At 56.8% G+C, this 24,600-nt stretch overlaps 2 protein-coding genes across 5 annotated transcripts; both read right to left on the reverse strand.

Annotated features, from left to right (window-relative positions):
* Window positions 1–1,658: 1,658 nt before the first annotated feature.
* On the reverse strand, window positions 1,659–6,947 carry LOC123348004 (protein mono-ADP-ribosyltransferase TIPARP-like). Of its 2 annotated transcripts, none has more exons than XM_044985225.1 (6): window positions 6,794–6,947; window positions 5,314–5,687; window positions 4,596–4,767; window positions 4,164–4,291; window positions 3,803–4,075; window positions 1,659–2,741 (listed from the first exon to the last, which is right to left on the reverse strand). In XM_044985225.1, the coding sequence occupies exons 1-6, from the start codon at window positions 6,923–6,925 to the stop codon at window positions 2,225–2,227; spliced, it is 1,596 nt and encodes a 531-aa protein (XP_044841160.1). In that variant the 5' UTR covers window positions 6,926–6,947; the 3' UTR covers window positions 1,659–2,224. The 2 variants fall into 2 exon arrangements, with proteins under 2 accessions (XP_044841160.1, XP_044841150.1); XM_044985215.1 differs by having other exon boundaries at window positions 1,663–2,741; window positions 4,164–4,357.
* Window positions 6,948–9,786: 2,839 nt separating this feature from the next.
* Window positions 9,787–18,085, reverse strand: LOC123348015 (secreted frizzled-related protein 2-like). 3 transcript variants are annotated; one of them, XM_044985245.1, is made up of 4 exons: window positions 16,614–18,085; window positions 13,844–14,356; window positions 11,569–11,646; window positions 9,787–10,474 (listed from the first exon to the last, which is right to left on the reverse strand). In XM_044985245.1, exons 2-4 carry the CDS (start codon window positions 14,334–14,336, stop codon window positions 10,170–10,172), a joined length of 876 nt encoding a protein of 291 aa, XP_044841180.1. In that variant the 5' UTR covers window positions 14,337–14,356; window positions 16,614–18,085; the 3' UTR covers window positions 9,787–10,169. The 3 variants fall into 3 exon arrangements, with proteins under 3 accessions (XP_044841180.1, XP_044841171.1, XP_044841188.1); XM_044985236.1 differs by lacking the exon at window positions 16,614–18,085 and adding an exon at window positions 16,274–16,552; XM_044985253.1 differs by lacking the exon at window positions 16,614–18,085 and adding an exon at window positions 16,428–16,533.
* Between the last annotated feature and the right edge of the window lie 6,515 nt (window positions 18,086–24,600).

Raw genomic sequence — 24,600 nt, forward strand, 5'->3', positions numbered from 1 at the left:
TAACCACAGAACCAGGCAACCCGGGATTAGGGTGACCGGATGTTTCACTCCTTATTCTTTATGAAAATATGCTTACAGTATGAATATGACAGAACTGAGATATACTTTATGCCAGGTGGCTCATGTGAGAGATCATTGGGAAGGTTCTGATTTACTGAATGGGATTATCCATGCATGTGCCCGTTTCATTTCTGTAGCTGAAGTTAGGAATATGGATCTGTATTTCAACTATGCTACTTCGGGTGACGCCCACTGCTCACACTGCAGGTACAACAATGGAAAAGCCAGACGGGGCGGATGGCCCATCAGCGAGGACAATGGACTGTGCAAAGACTTGGCCTTCCTGAGGGCTCCCTACTGCCACTGACTCATGGACGCTGTAATCCTGCAGAGTCAGGAGGTCTTGTCACCTGATACTGCACATTACCTGGCACTTCTTGTAACTTTCCACTGGAAGGGAGGGGGGAGTTTGGGAAACAAAGGATTCCCGCCTTGTGCAAATCCTATTTAAGGGTGGGGAGGACGGCAAACGGGACTCCTCTTCTCCATGGCCGGTCTGCCCAAGAAAAAAGACTGCAAAAGCCACCTAAAGGGAAGGCAGGGGGGAGTCCAGAGTGAGGCAGGGGTCTGAAAAGGAATATAACTGGAACTCTGAACCACAGAAACCTTGCAACCTGCCTAAAATAACATCCAGGGTGAGAATTTCCATTTTGTAACCTGGTTCTTAAGTGTATCAAGCTTAGTTTGCGTGTTTTGCTTTATTTGGTCAGTAATCTGCTTCGTTCTGCCTGTTCTCTCGTATATTCACTTAGAAGTCACCTTTTGCAGTTAATAAACGTGTTTCTTCTTTATCATATAACCCAGTTTATGTCATTTCTAACTGGGGGGGGGGGAAGTTGTGCCTATCTCCTTCCACACTGAGGGAGGGGGCGAATTTCATAAAAGCTTTGGGCTTGTCCCCCTTAAAGGGAGTGGGCAGTGTCGGGGCGAGCGGGGTCTGTCTCTCTCTGTGCAGCCGGGCGCTTGGCTGGAAGAGGTTGATGAGCCTAACCCAGCAAGGCCGGGTAAAGGGGACCCAGGCTGGCAGAATAGGCTGACTCAGTGGCACCCCCGCACATCAGGTGACACCCCAAAGGGGCCAAACCCGTCACACCCGGTATTAGGGGCATTGTCTTATATAGGCAACCATGCCCCCTCCCCCCAGAAAAAAGTGTCCCCGTTTTTCACACTTGTGTTCTGGTCACCTTACGCGGGAGCCGTCCATGTCTGAGCCCCCACACTGGGCCACCCCCGCTCCCGCTGCTAGGGATGCATAAAACTCCCTCCCCCCCTGTGAAAAATGAACTGGGCCCCCCCCATGCAGCCTCTTCCCCTCAAATATGGGAAATTATTGCCCTGCTGGTCTCTCTGCGACCCCTGCAGCTTTCCCACTTCAGCCCACACCTCACACCCTCCTGGAGGAAAACCAAACCAGGCAGCCCTGCTACCGCTGCACACGCCGGCTCACTCAGACCCTCTCTGTCGCGCACACGCCCCTGCTCATTGGCTCTGACGCAGGCTCTTCCGACGCAGAGGGGGATACTCTATTTATTATTTCAAGCGCTTATTTTTCAAACAAGACACCTCGGCCCCCAGCCACTTGGGGTGTCATTCTCAGCCCCTTAAACCGTGACTTCCCACAATCAAATGCAGCGCCCAGAGTCACAGACGAGAGGACTTGTGTTCACCCACTATTTAATCCCTAGACAATACCACTACTGCCATTAGGCAAGGAGACGGGGGTATTCCACGGGGAAGTTTGGATGGGATGGGTGAGAACAAAATGAATTTCACACCCCAGCGCTGCCTATTCCCAGCATTAGTGAAATTGGGGTGGGGGGGATTTCCAGATGGGGTTTCCACTTTCTGACACTTCTGCGAGACCAGGAGGAGAGGGACAGTTGTATGGAGCTGAGAGGTGCCTCCGTCAGGGCAGCGAAGCAAATGGTGTTTGCCCAGGCGCTGGAGTCATGAGCAGTCTTTGGTGGATGGTCTCGGGGCAGGCAGGCAGTAAGAGTGGGGTGGAGGGAATGGGGTCGTGGGGACGGATCACATTCCACTAGGATGATGGGGGAGTGGAGGGGGTGAAGCCTCCATGAACTGGGTTGCTTGTTCTTATCACGGATGCTGGACGGGCTCCGCATTCTCTCGTTACCGTGCTGTGCGAACCCTACAGAGAGAGTGGTTAGAGCGTGGAAACGCCAGGCTGCATGAGCCTACCTGCTGGGGACCTGTTCCCCGCCAACGGACCGGCTCTGACGCCGTCCAGCGTCACGGGGTCGCTGAGCAGTTTGTAGCAGATCATGAAGTAGGGGTAGCACTGGGAGTTGTCGAAGATCACGTAGACGGCGGGCTCTCGGGCGTCATCGCTGCAGGAGTCGTAGCGCCGCCTGCCAGGCTCCCTCGCCGGCGGCTGGGTGTACCCGGGTCTCCCTAACACCCACTTGCCCACCAGGACCTTGGCCAGGAACATGTGGCGGCGGCCGGCGTGGTTGGCCAGAGCGAAGTTGTGGGAGCAGTTGGCGTAGAAGGAGAAGTAGCTGCCGCGGCCGTAATGGGCGCCGTGCTTTCCGGAGAGATGGGGGTTAAAGTTCAGCCGGCAGATGGGCTCCACGTTGTCGGCTGAGGTCCCGTGGAAGAGGTGCCTCTCCAGGAGCCGCTTCTCCTGGGCCGAGAGTCCTCGGGACATTCGCTCCTTCTGGCTGAGGTGGGTGCAGAGGAGAAATAAGGGGGTTTAGAGTCACTGCTCCCCAATCCTGGTGCACCCCCAGTATCTGCTCCCCTGGCCACTGAGCACCTCAGCGGGGGATCCAGACACGAGCCCAATTCCCTCTACGACGCGGACATTCTCTCTTCCTGCCATCCTGCGTCTTCCTCACTAAACAGCTCGACATCTCCTGCCCAGTCAGATCCTGCACCTCCAGCCTCAGGGACTCAGTCCCTCAGGCGACTCCCTCAGCCCCTCTCCTCTCTCTGCTCAGGATTCTCCCAGCTCCCTCTCCTCTCCTGGTCCATCCCACCCTGCTTCCTCTCCTCCACCCCAGGCTCTGGCTGGGACGTGTCTCTTCTTCTCTCAGCCTCCAGCCCCATCACTCACTTGTCTCCCTCACCCCCTCGCTCATCATCGTCAGCCTCTCTACCCTCCACCTCCTTTCCCTCAGCCTTCAGCCCTCCCCAATTCACCACAGAACATTCCTTCATTCCGACCTGCTCTCCAGCGATCGGCCCCGTTCCTCTTTGCCTCCAAACTCCTCAGTGCCTCTTCCTCTCATCCCGCCCTCAGTCCCCCCAATCTGCCCCTGAGACTGGTCCCAGGTGGCTCCTTCAGGCCCGGGCGAGGGGCCCCTCCTTGCTGCATCTCTCCCTCCCCTGGGGTCTCTCTCTGCTGGGCATCCCATGATGCTGTGCTGTCCCGGCTCCCAGCCCCTCGGCCTTCATGCCCCTCCTCACAGCACGCCTGTTTCCTGAAGCCCTCTGAAGTCTTTCTGTCAAGCCAGAGACGGTCCGAAAGGACACGCTCCAGGTCAGCCACAAGACAGCAGGGTGGGCGTTGCTGAGGAAAATTCTGAGGCCGGATGATTGTATCCCTGGAATGGGTCTCCTGAACCAACCCTTAGATACACCTCCCTTAGGCCCACCCAGAGAAGATAACCCATCTAGTCATGCCCACAGCACCGGCGTCAATGGCTTAATGGTGGGGCTAAAGCCGGGGGCCTGGTCTGACCCCTGCCCCATCTCTCGCAGCAGCCGTTCCTCTTCCTACCTACTGTATTTTTTCCAGAGGGCATCATTCCGGATCCTGTAAATCCTCAGCACCAGCACCGTGTCCTCGGGTAGAGACGCATGGAAGAGCTCACAGATCTCGCGGTACACCGCTTCCGACGGGGCCAGCTCCGCATGAAGGAAGGCCTGGCCACAGGGCGGCTGGGGAACCCAGGCGGCTGGGTATGGGCCACAGTACCCGTCTGTGGGTCTCTCCCCGGGGATGATGGATGTGGAAGGATGGAAGAGTCCCTGGGAGCCCCTAGGGACTGTCCTAAGGAGATAAGGAGATGGGAGATGCTGGCCAGTCAGAACGTAGCTCAGATCCCTCCAGCCATGGAACTGCCCAGGGAGTCACTTACCGCAGATACCGTGCCATGCAGCTCAGGGAGCGGTAGGCAGGTCGGCGCTGAATCTGGATGGGTTGGACAGATCCCAGCCCTTCAGGGCTCTGCAGAGGGGGCCTCAGATCCAGGGTGTAGAGCTGGCCCTGGAACCGAAAGGTGGGTTCCTGGGAGCCCCTCTCAAAGGCTGCGAGGAGGTCGCGGGGGACAGGCTGAGCAGAGAGAGGAAGGGGAGTCGAACCCTTAGCATGGCTGAAAGAGGAAGACCCGTACACGCATTGTTCCTTGCTACAGAACCTAGACCTTCCCTGGAGGAACCGTCCCATCCTGGGAAATCAGTCTCCATCTTCATCCAACCCTGGGCTGGCCATCCCATCTCCCCGGGATGCGCCAGCCCTACTTTAGAGAGCTCCCCCCGACCCCCCTTGGGATCCACCCTCCTCCCCTCACCTCCTTGTAACGCTGCCACGTGTCTCTGTGCTTCCAGTACACCTGCCACCTGGTGTGGAAGCGGGGATTCTGCTTCCAGTCCGAGGCGCTGCCCAGCCGCCTCACTCTGTTAACCGCGTCCCAATAGCCCAGCTCCATGGTGTCCAGGTCCAGGATCCCAAACAAGCGGTTCCTAAGAGGGGAAAATAATCTCACCCGTCGGCCGAGGGGGCCCTTTTCTGGGAGGGGTCGGGACCGGGGTAGCTGTTCCCCAAAACACCTCCAGTGGGGGAAATCTGAGGCACTCCCCGTACGCTGCTCCTTCCGCTTTTTCCTAGAGCCTCTGACCGGGAGCAGCTGAGACAGGAGACTTCGGGGAACCTGCCTTGCCAGCACTCCTGGCCGGCGGCAGCTCCAGGCACCAGTGCTCCAAGCGCGTGCCTGGGGCGGCAAGCCGCGGGGGGTGCCCTGCCGGTCCCTGCGAGGGCGGCAGTCAGGCAGCCTTCGGCAGCTTGCCTGCAGGAGGTTCGCCAGTCCCGCGGTTTCGGCGGCAATTCAGCGCCAGGTACGCCAAAGCCGCGGGACTGGGGACCTCCCGCAGGTGCGCCACCGAAGGCTGCCTGACTGCCGTGCTTGGGGTGGTAAAAAAGCCAGAGCCACCCCTGCTCCTGCCCTGGCCAGAATGGGAGCAGCTGGGAGATCGGGGGACAGATGGGGCGGGAGTGTTCCCATCCCGTACCTGTCCAAGAACCGCACAAAGCCATTTTTAGCGTCGCTGTAGAGTTTCTCCAAGTGACGCTGAGATGAGTCGCTCAGACTCTGCCATGCCACCCTTCTGCTCCCCATGATCTGCCAGTGGAAGGGGTAGCGGGTGTGGTGGAGCGGGCAGTTCTCCTTCTGGGGGCAGTGCCCGAGCAGGAAGCCGTCACAGATCTGGATGCCGTCTTCCTGGTGGACGTGGAAGGGGACCCCGTCCTCGCTGACCCATCGCTCCGTGGAGGGTGGGAAGCTGCACCAGCGTTTGGCAGGCAGGGGGGACGGACTCTGGGGGGCCGCATCTGCCCTGGGTGACGTAGGGGAGCCAGGGCTCACAGTGTCGGAAGAACTCAGACCCTGGATAGTTTGGGGAGAGGGAGAGATGGAGACACTTTAAGGCAGGGGCGGGCAAACTTTTTGGCCTGAGGGCCACGTTGAGTTTCGGAAATTGTATGGAGGGCCGGTTAGGGGAGGTTGTGCCTCCCCAAACAGCCGGGTGTGGCCTGGCTCCCACCCCCTATCCGACCCCCCTGCTTCTCACCCCCTGACAGCCTCCCCCCAGGATTCCTGCCCTATCCAACCCCGCCGTTCCCTGTCCCCTGACAGCCCCCAGAACCCGCACCCCTGACTGCCCCCCGCCGCCCCATCCAACCCCTCCTCTCATTCCTGGCTGCCCCCCCGGACCCCGGACCCATCCAACCACCCCTTCTCCCTGACCACCCCCAGAACCCCCACCCCTGACTGCCCCCCCACCCCATCCAACCCCCCCTCCTTGCTGACTGCCTCCCTGGGACCTCTGCCCCGATTCAACCCCCCTGTTCCTCACCCTCTGACCATCCCGACCCCTATCCACACCTCCGCCCCCGACACCCGCCCTCGAACTCCCCTGCCCTCTCTCCAACCCCGCCTGCTCCCTGCCCCCTTACCGCGCTGCCTGGAGCACCGATGGCTGGAGCCAGCCAGGCCGTCACCACGGCGCAGCTCAGAGACCGGGTCCGGCCGCGGCTCTGCAGCTGCGCTGCCCCGGGGCTCACAGCGCCACCGCCCAGAGCATTGCGCCGGCGGCGGGGTGAGCTGAGGCTGCGGGGGAGGGGGAACAGCGGGGGAGGGGCTGGGGACTAGCCTCCCAGGCCAGGAGCTCAGGGGCCGGGCAGGAGGGTCCCGCAGGCCAGATGTGGCCCACGGGCCATAGTTTGCCCACCTCTGGTTTAAGGAGATGCGAAGCTGCTCTGGGACTTGGGTGCTGGGGCTCAGGTCACACCTACCCCCTTATCCACTGCACCCTCCCCATCAGCACGTGTCTTCATCCCCCCTCCACGAATACAGACCCACACGGCTCCCCCCATCAGAGCCAGCTCTCCTGGGCTCCAACCCATCTCCCAGCCTTGCCCTGGAGGCACCCGTTCTCCTGGGCCCCGAGAGGGGAATTCCTGCCATTTCTGTCGCTCACGAGGACTGTTTACCTGCTGGGGCCGGCGGTGGATTGCGTGGGTCCCCTTAGCAACGGGCTTCTGCTCAGGATCAGCTGGGGAGATTTTCTTTTGGGGGCTACCCCCGAATTGGCTGAAGATCCCTATGGAGATCCTCTGGCCCATCCCCTCCCACACCCGCCGTCTGTTTCTCTTTGAACAGGAGAGTTCTTAGAATGTCGGGGTGTCCCATGACGCCGATTGGTGGGTCTGTCCTGCAGCACGAAGCCACCTCCGGCCGAGCACCCCCAGTCACCCCACAAGCGCCCCAGGCGGCCAGGCACTGCCGGGGCTGCTTTTTGCCACTGGCGTCAAGCACCTTTTTTAACAGCTCTTTCCACGTAAACTATTTGTTTCAGAAACAATGTGGCAAATGTCGCCACTCCCCCGCAGCCGCTGGCGCTCAGATGTCAGGGTGACGTGGGCCCTAGAAATGCCACAGATTCTTCTGACCCATGTTTGTAATAGGACACTGGGCAAGTCGCCCCTTCTCTCTGTGCTCGGTTCCCCCATCTGTACAACGGGGCGACACATGCAAATCCAGCTTTGTAAAGGGCCGTGAGCTCCAGAGATGACCCCGGGCAAATGTCACCCCTTTGGAACTGAGCAGTTAGCCAAATTTGGGGTAGTGCGGGCCGGAGGAGAAATCAAGGATAGCATCAGAAACACCTGCCTCTACCTTGTTTATTTACAGAGATGATACAAAGAGTTCTGTTTGCCTGAACACAGTGGGAATTGAACAGCAGGAGACGCTGGTTCCTTTGCTCGCTGTTCCACGCCTGCCCTTCCTGCCTGCACTGTGCCCAAAAAGCTCTCTCTCTCTCTTTGCTTTCTCTCAGGGCCGTGTTACTGGCACTTCTGGCTACTTGGCTTTCTTACTGCTTGCCACTCACTGTCCTGCTTTTGACTCCCCCACCCCCACCCCACCCAAACGATGCCCAGCCAACCCCTGCCCCCATAGTTCCAATCCCTGGATGGCCTTGCATGCCGCTTTATTTTGGCCAGGGATATGGGCCTGCTTAACTGCTTCAGCCCCTGGATACTGTGGGCGTCTTTACTTGGAGCCTGGCTGTAAAGCTGCAGCCGGACTCGACCTGGAACAAGACTTAACCCATTGCATCCCACTCCTATTATTAACCTACCTGGCAGCTGGAAAACCGGAGACCCCAGAAATTGCCTGGCTCGGTGCGCATTGCAAAACCGTGTCTCAAGCTGTATCTGAGAACGGGCCTGAGATTACATAAGTGTTTCCTGCTAGGGAGGTTTGCTAGGCTGCAGGCTAGGGGAATGGGGTTGTGAGAAAATCAGGACTCGAACTTATTTAAAACTGGCTGCGCTGGCCAGAGCAGCGGAGAATACCTCCCAGGAGGGGGCAGTCCTGCACTGGAAGAGGTGGAATAGGCCAGGGGTGGGCAAACTTTTTGGCCCGAGGGCCACATTGGGGAATAGAAATTGTATGGCGGGCCAGGAATGCTCACAAAATTGGGGTTAGGCTGCGGGAGGGGGTGAGGGCTCTGGTTGGGGGTGCGGGGCTCTGGAGTGGGGCTGGGGATGAGGAGTTTGGGGTGTAGGAGGGTGCTCTGGGCTGGGACCAGGGGGTTTGCAGGCAGAAGAGGAATCCGGGCTGGAGCAGGGGTACACGAAGGAGTACAGGTTCTGGCTGGGGGTTTGGGCTCAGGGGTGGGGCTGGGGATGAGAGGTTTGGGGTGCAGGAGGGTGGGATTGAGGGGTTTAGTGAGCTGGAGGGGAATCAGGACTGGGGCAGAGGGTTGGGGCGTGGGGAGAGGCTCAGGGGTGCAGGCTCCAAGCGGCACTTACCTCAAGTGGCTCCCGGAAGCAGTGGCATGTCCCTTCTCCGGTTCCTACACAGAAGCGTGGCCAGGAGGCTCTGCACGCTGCCCCGTCTGCAGGCACCACCCCTGCAGCTCCCATTGGAGTGCATAGGAGCTGGAGGGGGCCATGCTGTGGCTTCTGGGAGCCGCGTGTTCTGGCCCCGACCCAGTGCCCCAGCGGGAGCTCGCAGGCCAGCTTAAAATAGCTCGTGGGCCGGATCTGGCCCACGGGCCGTACTTTGCCCACCCCTGGACTAGGCGCTGATTCGGGTCTTTTCCATTTACACTGTTTGCTTGACAGTTCACTGGGCAGTCCTTTGTTGGGCTCATGTGGCCTAAGATCAACAAGCGGCTGATTAATGAGCAGAATATTTTTATTAAAGCAAATTCCAAAGCTGAGCCCAAACTGGCAGTATACTTGCCATCAAGGCATGCAGGTGTTTGCACAGGCAGTTATTAGTGTTGCACGCACAGCCGCAGTAACTGTGCATGCTGGTAACTAACTGGACGTGCAACTGGTCAGTTGGCACAGAGTCACAGACGTTATCTACACACATTGGAACGCTTGGAGGTACAAAAACCTGGCCTCAGATTTGCAGGAGGGCGAGGAGATGGACGTGGAGACGGAGCATTTGCAGACTCTCTTGGGAGGTCGGTTTAGGCACCCATTCCCCCACGTGACTGCTGCTGTTTTCAGCCCCTGGCTGGCACCCCTCACCCCCTTTCTCCCATGTCCCCCCACAAGCTCGCCCTTCTCTGACACAGGGATGAAGTTTATTGGGATTTCACCTCTCTCCTGGCCACCAGCATCTTCTCCCTACAGCAGGGGTGGCCAACCTGTGGCTCTGGAGCCACATGGGCTCCTCAGAAGTTACTATGCGGCTCCTTGTACAGGCACCGACTCCGGGGCTAGAACTACAGGTGCCAACTTTCCAATGTGCCGGGGGGGCGGGGGGGGGCTCACTGCTCAACCCCTGGCTCTGCCACAGGCCCTGCCCCCACTCCACCCCTTCCTGCTCCCTCCCCTGAGCCTGACATGTCCTCACTCCCCACCCACCCCCAGAGCCTCCTGCACCAGGAAGCAGCTGATCGGGAGGTGTGAGGAGGGATGGGGAGGTGCTGATCGGTGGGGCTGCCGGTGGGCGGGAGGTGCTGGGAGTGGTGGGGGCAGCTGATGGGGGGCTGCTGATGTATTACTGTGGCTCTTTGGCAATGTACATTGGTAAATTCTGGCTCCTTCTCAGGCTCAGGTTGGCCACCCCTGCCCTACAGCTAACCGCATGGGCCTGAGGTAGGGGGGCTGGCTTGTCTGTGCCTCTGGTCTCCTTGGTCTGCACACACCCTCCGGAGGACGCTTGAGTCAGCTGCTTCCTGGCTGAGTTTGTGGATTCCCTCTGAACGCCGTAACTGGGGGAAGGGGGGGCTGTTTTCACGGTAAGAGCCTGGCTAAATCTAATACGTTTTCCGGCTGGAGTGGGAAGAATTCACAGCACGTGCGGGAGGGAGACGACCTCAGCGCAAAGCCGCGTCCCTCCCCTTTAGCACTGGATCTTCCGCACAGCCCGGGTGAATTTCTTCAGCTCCCGCTCCCCTCGCTGCCACCTCCTCACCCAGGAGATGACCAAGCGGCCGGCTGCCTTGTGGCCCATGGCCAAGACCACGGTGCCCTGCCCGCGGAGTTCTTCGCAGGCGCAGCTCTCGCCGTGTGTCAGCCACAGGACTGGCTTCTTCAGCTCTTCTTCCGACCAGCCTCCCTGCTTGTAGAGGGTCCGGCTCTTGAGCTCCGGGGTCACTTTCAAGTCTCCGTCCGCGCTGGACAGCGCTTTGATGCTCATTTTCAGGGCTGCGGGAGAGAGGGAGTCAGTGGGCGTTGAACAGAATGCAGGGAAACAAAGGGGGCGCTCGGCCAAACGGAAGCGGCTCAAAGGAATGACAAAAGCTCATCCGTGGAACTCGCTGCTGCAGGAAAGTACAGCGGCAGCCAGCGCAGTGAGATGTTACTAAGAGGAGCGTTTGATCTGCAGTGACATGAGCTTAGGATGTAACTATAAAGGCGACTGTCGTCGGCCCATTTAATGAAGCAGGGCTCAGTGTGCGCCCAGCTGGGCTAATGAAGAGGGCTGGGCTGCACCTGGGGGCTATATGCGGCCTCAGAGAGAGCTGCTAGAGACAGAAGGTGGGTCCTGGGAGAGGGTGGAGGCAGGAGAGCGGCAGCGGGAGATGCCCTCTGGCTCGGAGAGCTGGAACCAAGGGCCAGAGAAGGCTGGAGGTAGGGGAGCAGCAGAGGGGCTTACCCGCTGGGTCTCCTTGTTGGGGGGCTGGGGGCCAGGGAACCCTGGGAGGCTCCCAGCAGAGAAGCTGTGGGGGGTTCTGCTGGGAAGAGCAGGGCTGTACCCCAGAAGGAAGGACTGGGGTGGCTGTCCCAGCAGAGGAGGACTGGTGAGGGTCCAGGTCTGGTGGGAGACACCAGGATGGAGAAGCCCACATGCACGGGGGGTGACATGGACGATGCTGGCTGTGGACTTAGGCAGTGCCTTTTGCTAATAACCCGTGATGGACCGGAGGGCAGGACTGGAGTTACTGGGGTCAAACAGGGAAACTGAGGCGAGGGGCCGCTTGAAAAGCTGCCCCGAGGCCATGAGGTGCCCGGGAGGAGACCACTCATTTACAGCGACCATCCCGCGTGCCTCTGGGTGTAATGTGACCATGGGCAGGGATCAGGAAGGAGCTCTCCCCACCCCTGGGGGAGACGCAGAATCAGGCACATCGCATGGCCAGTCTGGGGACCAGCTGCTGCTCTAGGCAGACACTGGTCTGTTCTAGGAGGGGACAAGTTGTTTTTCGCCCCTCGCCACCCAGCAGCCCCCTCTCCTCTCGGCTGACGAGTCTGATTTTCCAGCTGACAGCTGCGGGGGAGCCCTGACGTTTTCGACTCACCAAAATCTTGGCTGCAGAAGTTTTCCAGGAACTCCTTTTCGCTGTGCCCTCGGCTGATACAGGCTGCGCACACTGCGTCTGGCAGGGAAAGAAAGAGCTGCAGTGAGAACTGCGAGCAAGGAGCCGTCTGTGACGGCACAGCCCAGATCAAGGCTGAAGAACGTTTCTCTGGTTTTGCATAGAGCAGAAATCACATCTGCCTCTCCTGGAAGACTCTATGGATGACTGGAGAGCTGGGCTCTGTGCAGTTCCACCTGATTAACGGAGATGCACAGGGATTTTAACTCAGATTTTGTAAATCTTTTTCTTTTATTTTGGTTTCGCTAACAACCAGGGCCGGACGAACCTTTTGTGGGCCCTGTCAGCCCGGTCCGTGGCCATGCCAGCCCGGTCCGTGGCCATGCCAGCCCGGTCCGTGGCCATGCCCCATGCCCTGCCCCAAGGCCCCGCCCCTGCTCGGCCTCTTCCCCTGAGGCCCCGCCCACTGCTCACACGGGGAGGAGAAGGCAGGGAGGCGCAGGCAGCAGTTGGGGGGGGAGGGGATAGAGAGGAGCAAGGCAGGGAAGGGGCGGAGAGGAGAGAGTGGGGGCGGGGCCACAGGGGGAAGAGGCCAGGTGGGGGCGGAGCACAGGCGGAGAAGTGGGCGTGGCCACAGTCCGGGCACCGGGGCCCCTTCGGAGCGTGGGCCAGCAGGCGCCACTGGTGCCATTGTAAACCTGCTTCTGCTAACACCTAATTGTGGGGTGACCAGACAGCAACTGTGAAAAAACGGGGCAAGGGGTGGGGGGTAACAGGTGCCTATATAAGAAAAAGTCCCAAAAAACGGGACTGTCCCTTTAAAACCAGGACATCTGGTCACCCTACCTAAGTGTCTCAACTGCCGGAAAACACTTGGAGGAAACTTCTCTTTGTTAAGGATCCGGCACCTCAGGGCTTTCAGACACAGCTTGAGACAGCTCACAAGCCACATTCCCGAGCCCTTCAGTGTGTGCGGGTCCCCCGAAAGCTCAGAGCGGGGGAGGACACCTTGACAACATTCCCGATACTTTATGGTAAAACGCAAAGAGAGAAATCAATCGTTTTTAAAAGCCACCTTTCAGGCCTTCTTTGTACATCCCGGAGAAACAAAAACTGGCAGCAAGAAACCAGGCTTTCCCTTTTGTCGGTCACCCGTCGCTGAATGAAGCCTGGAAACACTGGCGTTCAGAGTCGGGAGGGAAGCTCCAAGCACGAGTCATGCTCTGAAAAACACCCCTCCCAGCGCAGTCTGTTCAGCGTCTCAGTGAGAAGCTCGATATGTGGGACAGCTCAGCTGTGAATCTCAGTCGCAGACCCACTGGTGACATCTCTCAGCGAGGCCTGGGGGGTTTCAAATAAGGCTTGCCGGGCCAGGTGGGCTTCTCAGCCTCGGCAGGGAGAAGGAAAACCCCCATTTCAAACCAGAGGCTCAGGTGTGGCCAGCTGACCTGTACAGCTCGCCCAGGAGATATGCTCATTGGCCCGGCGTGTGACCGGGAGGTTTAGAGAAAGGCTATAAAAGCCGCCAGCCCCGACCAGGGCAATGTGAGGGGAACTGAGGAATGAGAAGGTAGAAGGGTGAGTTGATCATGGTCTATAAGTACCTACATGCGGAGAAGGCTGCCCATGCGGGAGGACTCTTTAATCTAGCAAAGCTACAGCAGAGTCTCTGGCTGGACGCTGAAGTCAGCAAAGGTCAAACTGGAAAGGAGACGCAGATTTTTAACTGTGAGGGTCATTAACCACGGGAACCGGTTTTCACGGGACAGGGTCCATTCTTGGAGCTGTGACATCGAGCCTACAAGCTACGCTCTCATTCAACCGCAAGGCATTTGGTCCTACGCGGGAATCGCTGGATGAAATTCCATAGCCTGCAGGAGCTGCGACTGGATCCCGGCTAACCTTAAAATCTATAATCTGCTCTGGCGACGAGGGCTGTATAAATATCTAGACCGAGAGACCAGGGCATTTCTTACAGACGCACTACGCTTCCAGGCCACTGCGCTCTGTCTGGCCCCTGGCGTTTGGAGACAGATTTAATCAAATGCTTGAACTTTGGGGGGGGGCTGTGGGGGGGAGGTAACATGATACACAAGCATGCAAACAGCTGCAGGCCGCACAGTTAAACAGGAACAGGCATCCAGTGACCCTGAACCGGAGCCAAAGCTTGATTGTGATGACCTGACGTTGAACCTTTGGTCCCTTTGCCAGGATCTCTGGGCTAACCACCGAGTGCCACCTGGCTGCTTGGCCTCACCTTCCTTCGCGAGCTGGAGTCGGTCGTCCGGGCCGGCCGGCGGGACGCACAGTTCGTTCCCCCGAGGGAACCTGCTGCAGTTGAACATCTCTGGCCAGGGGAAGCCAAAGGCAGCCATGACAGGGGTGCAGCCGTCTCTCACCGCCTCGCAGAGGGACCTGCAGGGGTAGACGGGATCCTCCAGGTCGCTGATGCACACGGGGGCGAAGAGTGAGCACAGAAATTTCTTGGTGTCTCCGTGGCACTGCTTGGTGAGCAGCGGCACCCAGGAGGCGGCTTGCTGCAGAGCTTCCTTCATGCTCTCATGGCCCAGCAGGTTGGGCAGCCGCATCTCGTTGTACCCGACCCCGTGGCAGAGAGTCATGCTGCTGGGGATGGCCTTGCAGCTGCTCCGCTGGGAGCTGAGCCGGGCCAGCTGGTAGGTGAAAGGAGCAGCCAGAGAAGGGGAGCGCCACGTGCACGCCAGGAGGATGAGGAGCGGCAGGACGTCCATCGGGAGCCGGGACGGGGACTCTGCAGGAGCAAGAGGAGGCCTCGTCACTGAGGACAATTGCAGTTCACTGGAGCTGCTAAATCTGGGCGCCAAGTGAGATGGGACCGTCCTCCCTAGAGCCCCAGCCCCAGCTTGGGTCACTAGTGGCCCAAAGTCACCACCGTCGTGCGAAATGTGTCGGGAGGCTTCAGTCCAGCCTGGTGCCCATCCCCACAACCGGCTCCCTCCAGCCCCACCACTGCTGGCAATCTCAGCAAGGCTAGAATAGTGACTCCGCCCCCTTCCCCCCCCGAGAGGTCAGAGATGGGACACGTACAGCACCTAGCGCAGGGGGGTCCTGGCCTGGGGTTCCAGGCGTGATTGCAATAGAAATAATAACAATAATAGATGGGACAACCCTAGGGGAAGCTTCTCCTAGATACTAAGGGTGAAATCCTGGGCCTACTGAAGTCTATGAGGGTTTTGGCATTGACTTCAGTGGAGCCAGGATTTCACCCCTGCTGCTGTCATGCCTGGGGAGTATGTGAATCAAATGCCACCTCTGGTAACTCATGGCATTGTGGAAGCTCCCACGGCCTCCTGCACTGGCACGGAGGTGCTGGCGTGGCAGGTGAGCGGCAAAGCAGTTTGTTTCATCAACACTTTTAACTTTGCTCCCCACTGAAATGCAGTCACCTCTGGGGCGGAACGCGCCAGCCGTTTATCAGCAAAGACTGACACTACGTCGACGTTCAGGAAGGGGAGGGAAGAGTAGCCTTGGATCCACATGATCCAGCCAGGAGCACCTGGAGGCTAAATCCAATCACCCAAATTGCAATCTGGCCAGGACCCCTGGGTTTAACTGCCCTGACTCTTGTAAAAAATGTTCTGGGCTTTTAACCACCATTAGTGGTAGCCAGTAGCTCAGTTTTACTGCCCATCCAGCGCTTCCAGTATCACAGCTCCTCCTAGCCCCCCCCAGCCCCGCACCCCGCTTCAGTCCTGACTCGGAGGGCCATCTCCTGACCCACCAGACTGACTGGTTGCCGCACGTTGGTGGTTCTCGCCACGCTCGTGAAGCAAATCTCCCTTCACAAAGACCTTGTCTGTGCTAGGAAAACGAACACACATCCTCAGCCAGGGGCAGCCGCACTGGTGCTCCCCGTGGCGCAAGTGCCAGCAGAGCCTGGCCTCAGGCCCTGCGTGACAGGGTGGGAAGGACACCTGAGCCCAGCTGCACCAGGGCTGGGACAGGGACACTTGCCTCCTAGGCGAGGCCGAAGGGAACCGGTTCCCCAGCAAACCTGGGCTTCCTGGGCTGTGCAGAAACATGCTCTGACAAGGACCTCGCTCCCTCTTCACCTCCCTCCCTTGTACCTGCAGAATGGCCCGTCTCTTTGTTCGTCTCCTTTCAACCAGGAATGATGCGGGCGTGAAAGAGGGAGAGCGTCAAGACGTGGACTCCCAGGTCTGATCCTAGCTCTGCCACCGACTCCCTGTGAGACCATGGCCATGGCCTGGCCCCTCCCTGTGCCTCGGTTTCCCCCTTTATAACAAGAGGGAGATTATATTGAACCCTCCACCTCCCTCCCTGGGGATCTGCCAGGAATAACTAGCTCATGTTTGTAAAGAGCTTTGAGATCCTCGGGTCAAGTGGCTGGAGAAAGGCCACTTCTTATTGTTCTGAGCAAGGACAGAAATCCCGCCTGCCCGGCTTTTCACTTCTCCCAACCCTGTTCTATTCTCAGCTCCCACAGCTGATTCCCGAGGGGGATTGTTTCCCTGCGGAGAGCAATGCACCTCGCCTGGCTTCCTGATCTCCACTCTGCTCTCCTGCCCAGCATCAACGGAGGGGACTCCTGACCTCAACCCCGCAGCCCTGTTCCCTTCTGGAGGTTTCACGCATGCAGCAGAAAGAGACTAACCCAGGGCAAAGCCGTTTCCAGCCCTGACGGTACCTTCTCTGCTGGGATCCAGGCAAGACAATCTGGAAGCGGATCAGCACCGTTAGCCTCTTGCTTTAGATCCTTCCCCTCCTGCTTGCAGGGCTGGACGTTCTACGTGGTCTCCTGCAGGAATTCCGACCCTCTTATAAGACCCACAAACCTTTACCTGGGAGCTCCGGCTGGCTTTGTGAGCCTGAAACCAGGATGTTTATCCTCCGAAAATTATAGGTTTCGGTAACAGGAGCATAGACCACAGGGATGTGTTTGGTCATGACCACACAAGTGCATGAATTTAACTGCAGGAAATCCAAGGCCTAGGAAGGGGCTGTAAAATCCTACCATGTAATTATACCTCTTTTCTCCAGCACAATAAAAGCAGCGCTGCAGGCACTGCTTTCTCCAAGCCGCCCGCCTGCCTCATTGCTCCAGCTGCCCTGGCGAAGAGCCACCGCAATGTTCAATGGTTCAGATGTTCGAACCAAACCCTTATCTTCTCAGGCATCAGCGAGGGGGGGTTACCACCATCCAGAGCTGCAAAGAGAGGCCAGAGAACAACCAAACACCCAACAGCACTGGGCCGAAGGCCCCTCGCCAGCAAAGGAAATCAGCAAAGAAAGGGACCGAGACGAATTGTTTGTAAGGGGGCAGGGGGATTTTTGTATAATGGTTTGTAAGCAAGTAGCCACAAGGAAATTCAGAACCAACTGTTGGTGTTGACCCCCGAGGCTGCTGAGGTATCTAGAATATATTTTGCATTTCTACAGCATCCTTCAGCCAAGTGATCTCCAAGCACTTTAAAAATAAAAAGAGAGTTGGAATCACCCCTGGGAGGGGGTCACACCACTGAGGTCAGTGGATGTCCACCAGGGGATGAATTTGGCCCATGAAGTGACATAGGCAAGGAAGAGGGGATGGGCTTGTCGTGAAGTCACTGGATTGGGGGGAGGGAGTCTGGGCTCTGTTCCTGGCTCCGCCACAGGCTCCTTGGGTGACCTTGAGCTAGTCACTTTGTGTCTCTGTGCCTCAGTTTCCCCATCTGAAAAATGGGGCTACTCCCCTTCCACAGCGATGTTGAGCAGGTAAATCTATACATTGTGGGGAGGTGCTCAGAATGTCAGCCAATGGGGATTTTTTTTGCAGATTTGCTGGAATGTGATTCATTTATGGGCTTGGAATCAGGCAGCAGAATTCAGTTGTTTCTAATATTTATTTCACTGATTTCATAGAATATCAGGGTTGGAAGGGACCTCAGGAGGTATCTAGTCCAACCCCCTGCTCAAAGCAGGACCAATCCCCAGACAGATTTTTACCCCAGTTCCCTAAGTGGCTCCCTCAAGGATTGAACTCACAATCCTGGGTTTAGCAGGCCAATGCTCAAATCACTGAGCTATCCCTCCCCCTAAGCTATACTTGATAGAGTAGACAATCTACAGCTCTACAACTATAGCGATACTCTGTCCAGAGATGCGCTGGAGTAACAACTGCAGGGTCAGCTAGGAACTTTACTGTTGTCACCAGGCTGGAACCATCTGAAACTCGGATCCTACTGCTCCAACAGCCCAGGCCCCTCCCACTCGTTCTAAAGGAGAATCTCCATCAACTGCTTGCAGTATAGAGTCTATGGCACACAGCCGAGCAGTTCCGATTCTATTTGGTAGAGGGCAGTGTTGATGTAGACACCCTAGGCAGTTCATTACAAGAGTAATATCCCCAGTGAGCAGAAAGGGCCCTTGAAAGAGCCCAGCAATGCTAGGTCGACCAAGAGACTCCAATGAGTAAAGCTCCATTTGTTTCTCCCTGTGCCTGCAACAAACAGCCTCATTCTGTTCCGGCCACTGACTTCCCTCTTCCCCCAACCTCAGCAGCTTCTCATTTAACCCTGATTCTAGTTTAAAAGGGAACAGAAAAGGAACTCATCAGAATGGAATTGCTCGGGCTCAAAGGACTACGAGACTGACGGGTGGGTTGGAAAACCAGCTGTGGAGGGAGATAAAGGAGATTAATCTGATTGGTTTATCGATGGGAAGGTTACGAGGTCATTTAATCCTGCTCTGGAAGTACCGCGGTGGGAAGGAGCTATCTGATGCCAGAGGGCTCCTTACTTTGGCTCACAGAGGCGTATCAGATCCACTAGCTGGAGGCTGAAGTCAGCCCGCTGCAGACTGGAAATCAGGAGCGCGTTTTGAATGGGGCGGGTAATTAACCACGGGAGCAGATTGCCACAGGATGCGGTCAGTTCTCCATCACTTGGGCCTTTAATCCAGACTGCCTGGCTCTTTCTCCAAGAGCCGCTCTAGTTCAGCTACAGGTTACTGGGTGGGAGGCAGGAGTCACTGGCTGACACTGTCTGGTCTGGGATGTGCAGCGGGTCAGGCTAGATCTGGCCGTATCACCGAGGCACCAATGAATCCCTCGGCTTGTGAGCAGCTGCCTCCTTTCCCGTCTCCCTCACAGGTGTGTCGCCTGGTTAGATTGTTTAAGCTCCTCAGGGCAGGGACCACGTCTCCAGGGCACGAAGCCCATAGTCCCAGGAGATCTGCCTGCGCCTGCTCTCCGCCCACTAAGACCAGTAGAATGCGCACATGGCTCCGAAAAGGCCTCTCTCTCCTAACCTGCAGGCTCCCCGGCTGTTCCTGTCCTGCCTGCCCATCTGCGGCACCCCCTGCTGGTCCAGGCTGTGACTCCCCACCCCCAGTTCTGCCACGGCACCTCAAGCCTGACTCAGCCCCTCGCTGGGAGCCTGTCCTGAGCTGAGCCTCCTCATTACGCAGTCATTTAGGGACAGACGGGGAGCAGCGTCCCTGCAGGAAAGTGCCATTGCCCAGAGATGTCATTTACTGGGAATTTATTCCGGCCGAGAGAGCCCGGCCGTGCAGAGCCGACCAGACCAGCGCACTGAACGCCGGCCGCCACCAGAGAGAAGGGGAAGTTTAGCACGGTGGTGCCCCTGCCCCGTGATCTGCAACACCCCAGGGGGTGGCTCGATGGAAAGGGCTGCTGGAGGAGTAGGGCTGACCAAGCCAGCTATAGAATGCGTCATGAACGTGAGCCAAGCCATCAGTTACGCTCCCCTCTGCTAGGCATCGTGAAACTGAAATTCCAGGCGGGGGAGAGCTTCCCCTCGTCCGCATCTCTCTCTCCCTGAGACTCGCTTGGGAAACAGGGAGAGCCTTTGGGTAACGGCTTCAGCCAATCACAGACCTTAGAGACAGAGCGGGACTAGCAGGTCACCCGGGGTTAGTCTCTAAGGTGCCACACGTACTCCTATTCTTTTTGCGGATACAGACTAACACGGCTGCTACTCTGAGACAAGGGGGCCAGGAATGGCTCTCTGCGGTGGGCTTAACAAGGGATGGGGGTTGCACTGCTGGGTAAAAAATCCATCTGCCTCTTTAGGGTGTGAGCTTCTAGAACTATCCATGGCCCTGAGGGTGAGCCACCGAGTCAGGAGATCTGCGTATGGTGCCAGGCTCTGACACTGATGCACCGTGTTGCCTTGGGCCAGTCATCTGAGGCCATATTTTCAGAAGCAGCCATTGATTTGGGGAGCCCAGCATGAGACGCTTTGGGCCGGGTGTTCAGAAGTACCCACCGTTCTAATGAGCTCGAAGAGGGAGTTCAATCTCCACGGCCTCATCAGACATTGGCCTCAGCACAAGGCTGCCAGCTACAGAGCCTGGCCTGCACCCCGGTTACACACACAAAAGGGGAGGGGATGCCCCGCAAACAATAAACCCCCTTGTCTGCTCAGGCGCAGGACCTGCATGCGGGGAAATCGCACCACTAGCTTTTCAAACAGCCCGCACTTTGGTTCCAGTTCTGCTCCTGCTGATATCAAACCTCCCTGCGGCTCTTTCTGTCGTTTACTCCATCCCCAGGAAGTAAAGACCCTTCCGCTGGAACTTAGTTGACAATCTTGTCGCCATTTTTTGACCACCACTGCCCAGCCTCGGGCAGCTGCGACAGCAAGTTACTGCCTGGAACCACCTCCGAGTATCATAACAACGCACAACTACTGAGGTAACTGCAGTACAAGGTGGTCAGCTGACTGCATGCACATAGCCTTGGGGAACAGAACTTGCAACCTGCGGCTGTGAGACTGTCCGATTCGTTGCAGTCGCCCGTCGCTGCGACGGACGAGCGTTCAGCCGGCCTTGACTTGAGTTCTGGGTTTATTGGTGTTTCTGGCTTCTCACGAGTCCGATCCTGGATTTGCAAGTGCGGCTGCGCGTCTTGCACGTGTAGCCATTGCGGGGTGGAAGGTCTGAAGAAGCAGCTTCTCGACTGCAGCCAGTAGAGGGGATGGGCATGCCCAAAGGGGTCTGTTGGGTGCCATCCAGGAGAGGGCAGTAGTGTGCCCGCTCAGCGTATGCACCTGCCCACCCATATACACCTGACACTAGAGTAGGGTGACCAGATGTCCCGATTTTATAGGGACAGTCCCAATTTTGGGGTCTTTTTCTTGTATAGGCTCCTATTACCCCCCATCCCCATCCCAATTTTTCACACTTGCTGTCTGGTCACTGTACACTAGAGTCCTGATCCAAACAACCTCACCGCAAAACTAACAACACTCAAAAATGTAGATTAACTCCCAATGAGCAGGGTGCGGCTCCCTGGGAAAGACAGACGAACATTAAGTAGCTAAAACAACAAGGAGTCCTTGTGGCACCTTAGAGACTAACAAATTTATTTGGGCATAAGCTTTTGTGGGCTAGAACCCACTTCGACGGATGCATGGAGTGGAAAATATAAGAGCAGGTATAAATACATGAAAAGATGTGAGTTTGCCTTACCAAGTGTGAGGTCAGTCTAACTAAACTATTCAATTAACTGCAGGGTACCAAGGGAGGAAAGATAACTTCTGAAGTGGTAATGAGAATGGCCCTTTTCAGACAGTTGACATGAAGGTGAGAGTAACAGTAGGGGGAAATTAGTATTGGGGAAATTAGGTTTAGGTTTTGTAGTGACCCGACCACTCCCAGTCTTTATTCAGGCCTAATCTGCTGGTGTCCAGTTTGCAAATTAATTCTAGTTCTGCAGTTTCACATTGGAGTCTGTTTTTGAAGTTTTTTTTGTTGAAGAATTGCCACTTTTAGGTCTGTTATTGAGCGACCAGGGAGAGTGAAGTGTTCTCTCACTGGCTTTTGAATATTATGATTCCTTATGTCAGATTTGTGTCCATTTATTCTTCTGCGTAGAGATTATCCATTTTGGCCAATGTACATGGCAGAGGGGCATTGCTGGCACATGATGGCATATATCACTTTGGTAGATGTGCAGGTGAATGAGCCCCTGACGGAGTGGCTGATGTGATTAGATCCTATGATGGTGTCACTTGAATAGATACGTGGACAGACTTGGCACCAGGGTTTGGTTCCTGGGTTGGTGGTTTTGTTGTGTGGTGCGTGGTTGCTGGTGAGTATTTGCTTCAGGTTGGGGGGGCTGTCTGTAAGCGAGGACTGGCCTGTCCCCCAAGGTCTGTGAGAGTTGAGGGAGCTAAGAGTATGTAGTTAGAGTGCTGCAGATCCCCACACAATAACGTAACTCTAGGAGATTATTCTGTGACAGTGACATATTCAAAGCACTGGCAGGACTTCGCCAATTACAAGCTGGAAATAGAAATCAAGAGACTCAGCCCACATGGGAGCCCAAAGAGGAACAGCTCTGTAGCTCATGTGATGGAAGAAAGATTAAAACTGAAACACATTTTCTACTCGACTGTTCAAAATATGAAGCAAGAGGGGAAAGCAGCTTCCTCAAATCCTCTCAGAAAACACTAAAAAGCCAGGAAGAAAAATGGAGCTGAGTTTGGTTAGGAGAAGTGAAAGAGACACAAAAATAGCCTCGCAATATGCAACAACCTACTATGAGATTGAAAATGAACGGCAATGAACGGACGTGTGATACAGAATCTCAGTGTCACTCGGACACTGAATCCTAGGCTGGCGCCTCACTGCACTTCATTTCACTTTGGCGATTTCATCCCCAACTGTAGGAGATGGGATAAACACACCAGAGGGATAAATACCAGGGAAGTGCCAACGTAGACACAAGAGCAAACAGAGATAAACTGGCCACCGACAAGTTTAGGCTTGAAATGAGATGAAGGTTTCTAACCATCAGAGGAGTGAAGTTCTGGAATAGCCTCCCAAGGGGAGCAGTGGGTCCAAAAAACCTAACTGGCCTCAAGACTGAGCTTGATAAGTTTATGGAGGGGATGGTGTGACTGGGCTGCATTCAATGGCATGTGGCCCATCGGTGACTGCTAGGTGCAAATACCCCCAATAGCTGGTGATGGGACACTAGCTGGGGAGTTCTCTGAGTTACTACAGAGAATTCTTTCCCAGGGGTCTGGCTGGTGGGTCCTGCCCACATGCTCAGGGTCTAACTGATTGCCCCATTTGGGGTCAGGAAGGAATTGCCCCCCATGTCATATGGGCAGAGACTAGGGGGTTTTTCTTGCCTTCCTCTGCAGCGTGTGGCATCGGTCACTTGCAGGTTTAAACTAGTGTAAATGTGGATTCTCGGTAACTTGACGTCTTTAACCATGATTTGAGGACGTCAGTAGCTCAGCCAGAGGTTCCGGGTCTATTACAGGAGCCGGTGGGCGAGGTTCTGTGGCCTGCGATGTGGAAGAGGTCAGACTAGATCAGGGGTCGGCAACCTTTCAGAAGTGCTGTGCCGAGTCTTCATTTATTCACTCTAATTTAAGGTCAACTATTGTTGTATGTAAAGTAAATAAGGTTTTTTAAATGTTTAAACTTTCCCTGAGTCTGGGATTTGGTTTATTAACTACGAAATTAACAATAAAAAAATATATAGCTCAGCTCAAACTTTTCCCTCGCCTGGCATGCTCTTATGGTTCCTCCTGCTGCATTGCTCAGCCCACACCTTTGGTCCTCTCTCTCTAGACCTCTCTCTCACCCACTTCCTGCATGTCCTGATGAAGTAACCAGTCACCAGAACCTATTTGATCCTATTGGGAAAGGGTTAAGCTTTGCTGACAGGATGGAGCGTGCCAGGCAAACAGCCTTTGTGCCTACACACAAAAGTGCTGCAATCAGGTATCAGCTGGGAAACTTGCGTAAATAGATCCACCATCCATCAGTGCAGGTTCAGTCCACTGAGTGGCAAACAGTCCTCCCACTGGCAGGGGTGGCAGGTTTGTAGAAATGTTGGTGATGCCCAGAACCCCCCCGCCAAACTCTGCCCCTACCTGCCTAAGGCTCTGGGAGGGAGTTTGGGTGGGGGGAGGAGGTCTGGGGTGCAGGCCCTGGGCTGGGGATTAGGGTGCAGGAGGGGTGCAGGCTCTGGGAGGGAGTTTGGGTGCAGGCTCTGGGCTGGGGGTGTAGGAGGGGTGAGGGGTGCAGGCTCTGGGAGGGAGTTTGGAGGTGGGGGGTGTAGGGGTGAGCGCTGTGGGGCTGAGGGGTTTGGGGTGTGGGAGGAGGCTCAGGGCTAGTTGGGTGTGGGGTGGGGTTGAAGGGTTCACGATGCAGGAGGAGGCTCAGGGCTAGTTGGGTGTGGGGTGAGGTTGAAGGGTTCATGATGCAGGAGGGGGCTCAGGGCTGGGGCAGAGGATTAGGGTGCGGGGGGACAAGGGCTCTGGCTGGGGCTGAGGGGTTTGGTATGGGAGGGGCTCAGATCTGGGGCAGAGGATTAGGGTGCAGGGGGGTGATGGTTGGGGCTGAGGATGAGGGGTTCATGATGCAGGAGGGGGCTCAAGGCTGGGGCAGAGGATCAGGGTGCGGGGGGATGAGGGCTCTGGCTGGGGATGAGGGGTTTGGGGTGTTGGAGAGGCTCAGGGCTAGGGTGGAAGGGCAGGGTAAGGGCAGCCTGCCCTGCCATTACTGGATGGGGGGGCACTAGGACCCTGCGGCAGCAGTTGATTCCAGGAGCCAGCAGAGCACAGTCAGCTGAGCTCCGGGCTCGGTGCGCGGGGGCCAGCAAGTGGGGGCCGGGGGGGACACTCGGGGGGAGGCGCATGGGGGCAGCAGGCGGCGCCGGGGGAGAGACCTGGCCCCAAACATTGGTGGAGCCGGGCCCCCAGGCCCTGAATATTGCTGGAGCCCGGGCACCACGGGCGTATATAACCCGCCACCCCTGCCCACTGGTGTCCCCGGCGCACCGCACAAGTGGCCTGTCTGGCCACCTCTCTGCACATCGCAGCCCAAGCGTCAATGCAGCTGAAAGCTCCGGACAGGCAGCGCTGCGCAGAGCACGAGGCTCGGATACAAACCGGTTTCAGAGCAGGCCGTTTCCTCTGGAGACAGAGCTTCCCCAGCCACGCCTGGGAATATTCCCCATAACCCCCCTCACTCAAGGGCTCAGTGACCCTT

This window comes from Mauremys mutica, chromosome 1 (genome assembly GCF_020497125.1).
Source record: "Mauremys mutica isolate MM-2020 ecotype Southern chromosome 1, ASM2049712v1, whole genome shotgun sequence".
Classification (NCBI taxonomy): Eukaryota; Metazoa; Chordata; order Testudines; family Geoemydidae; genus Mauremys; species Mauremys mutica.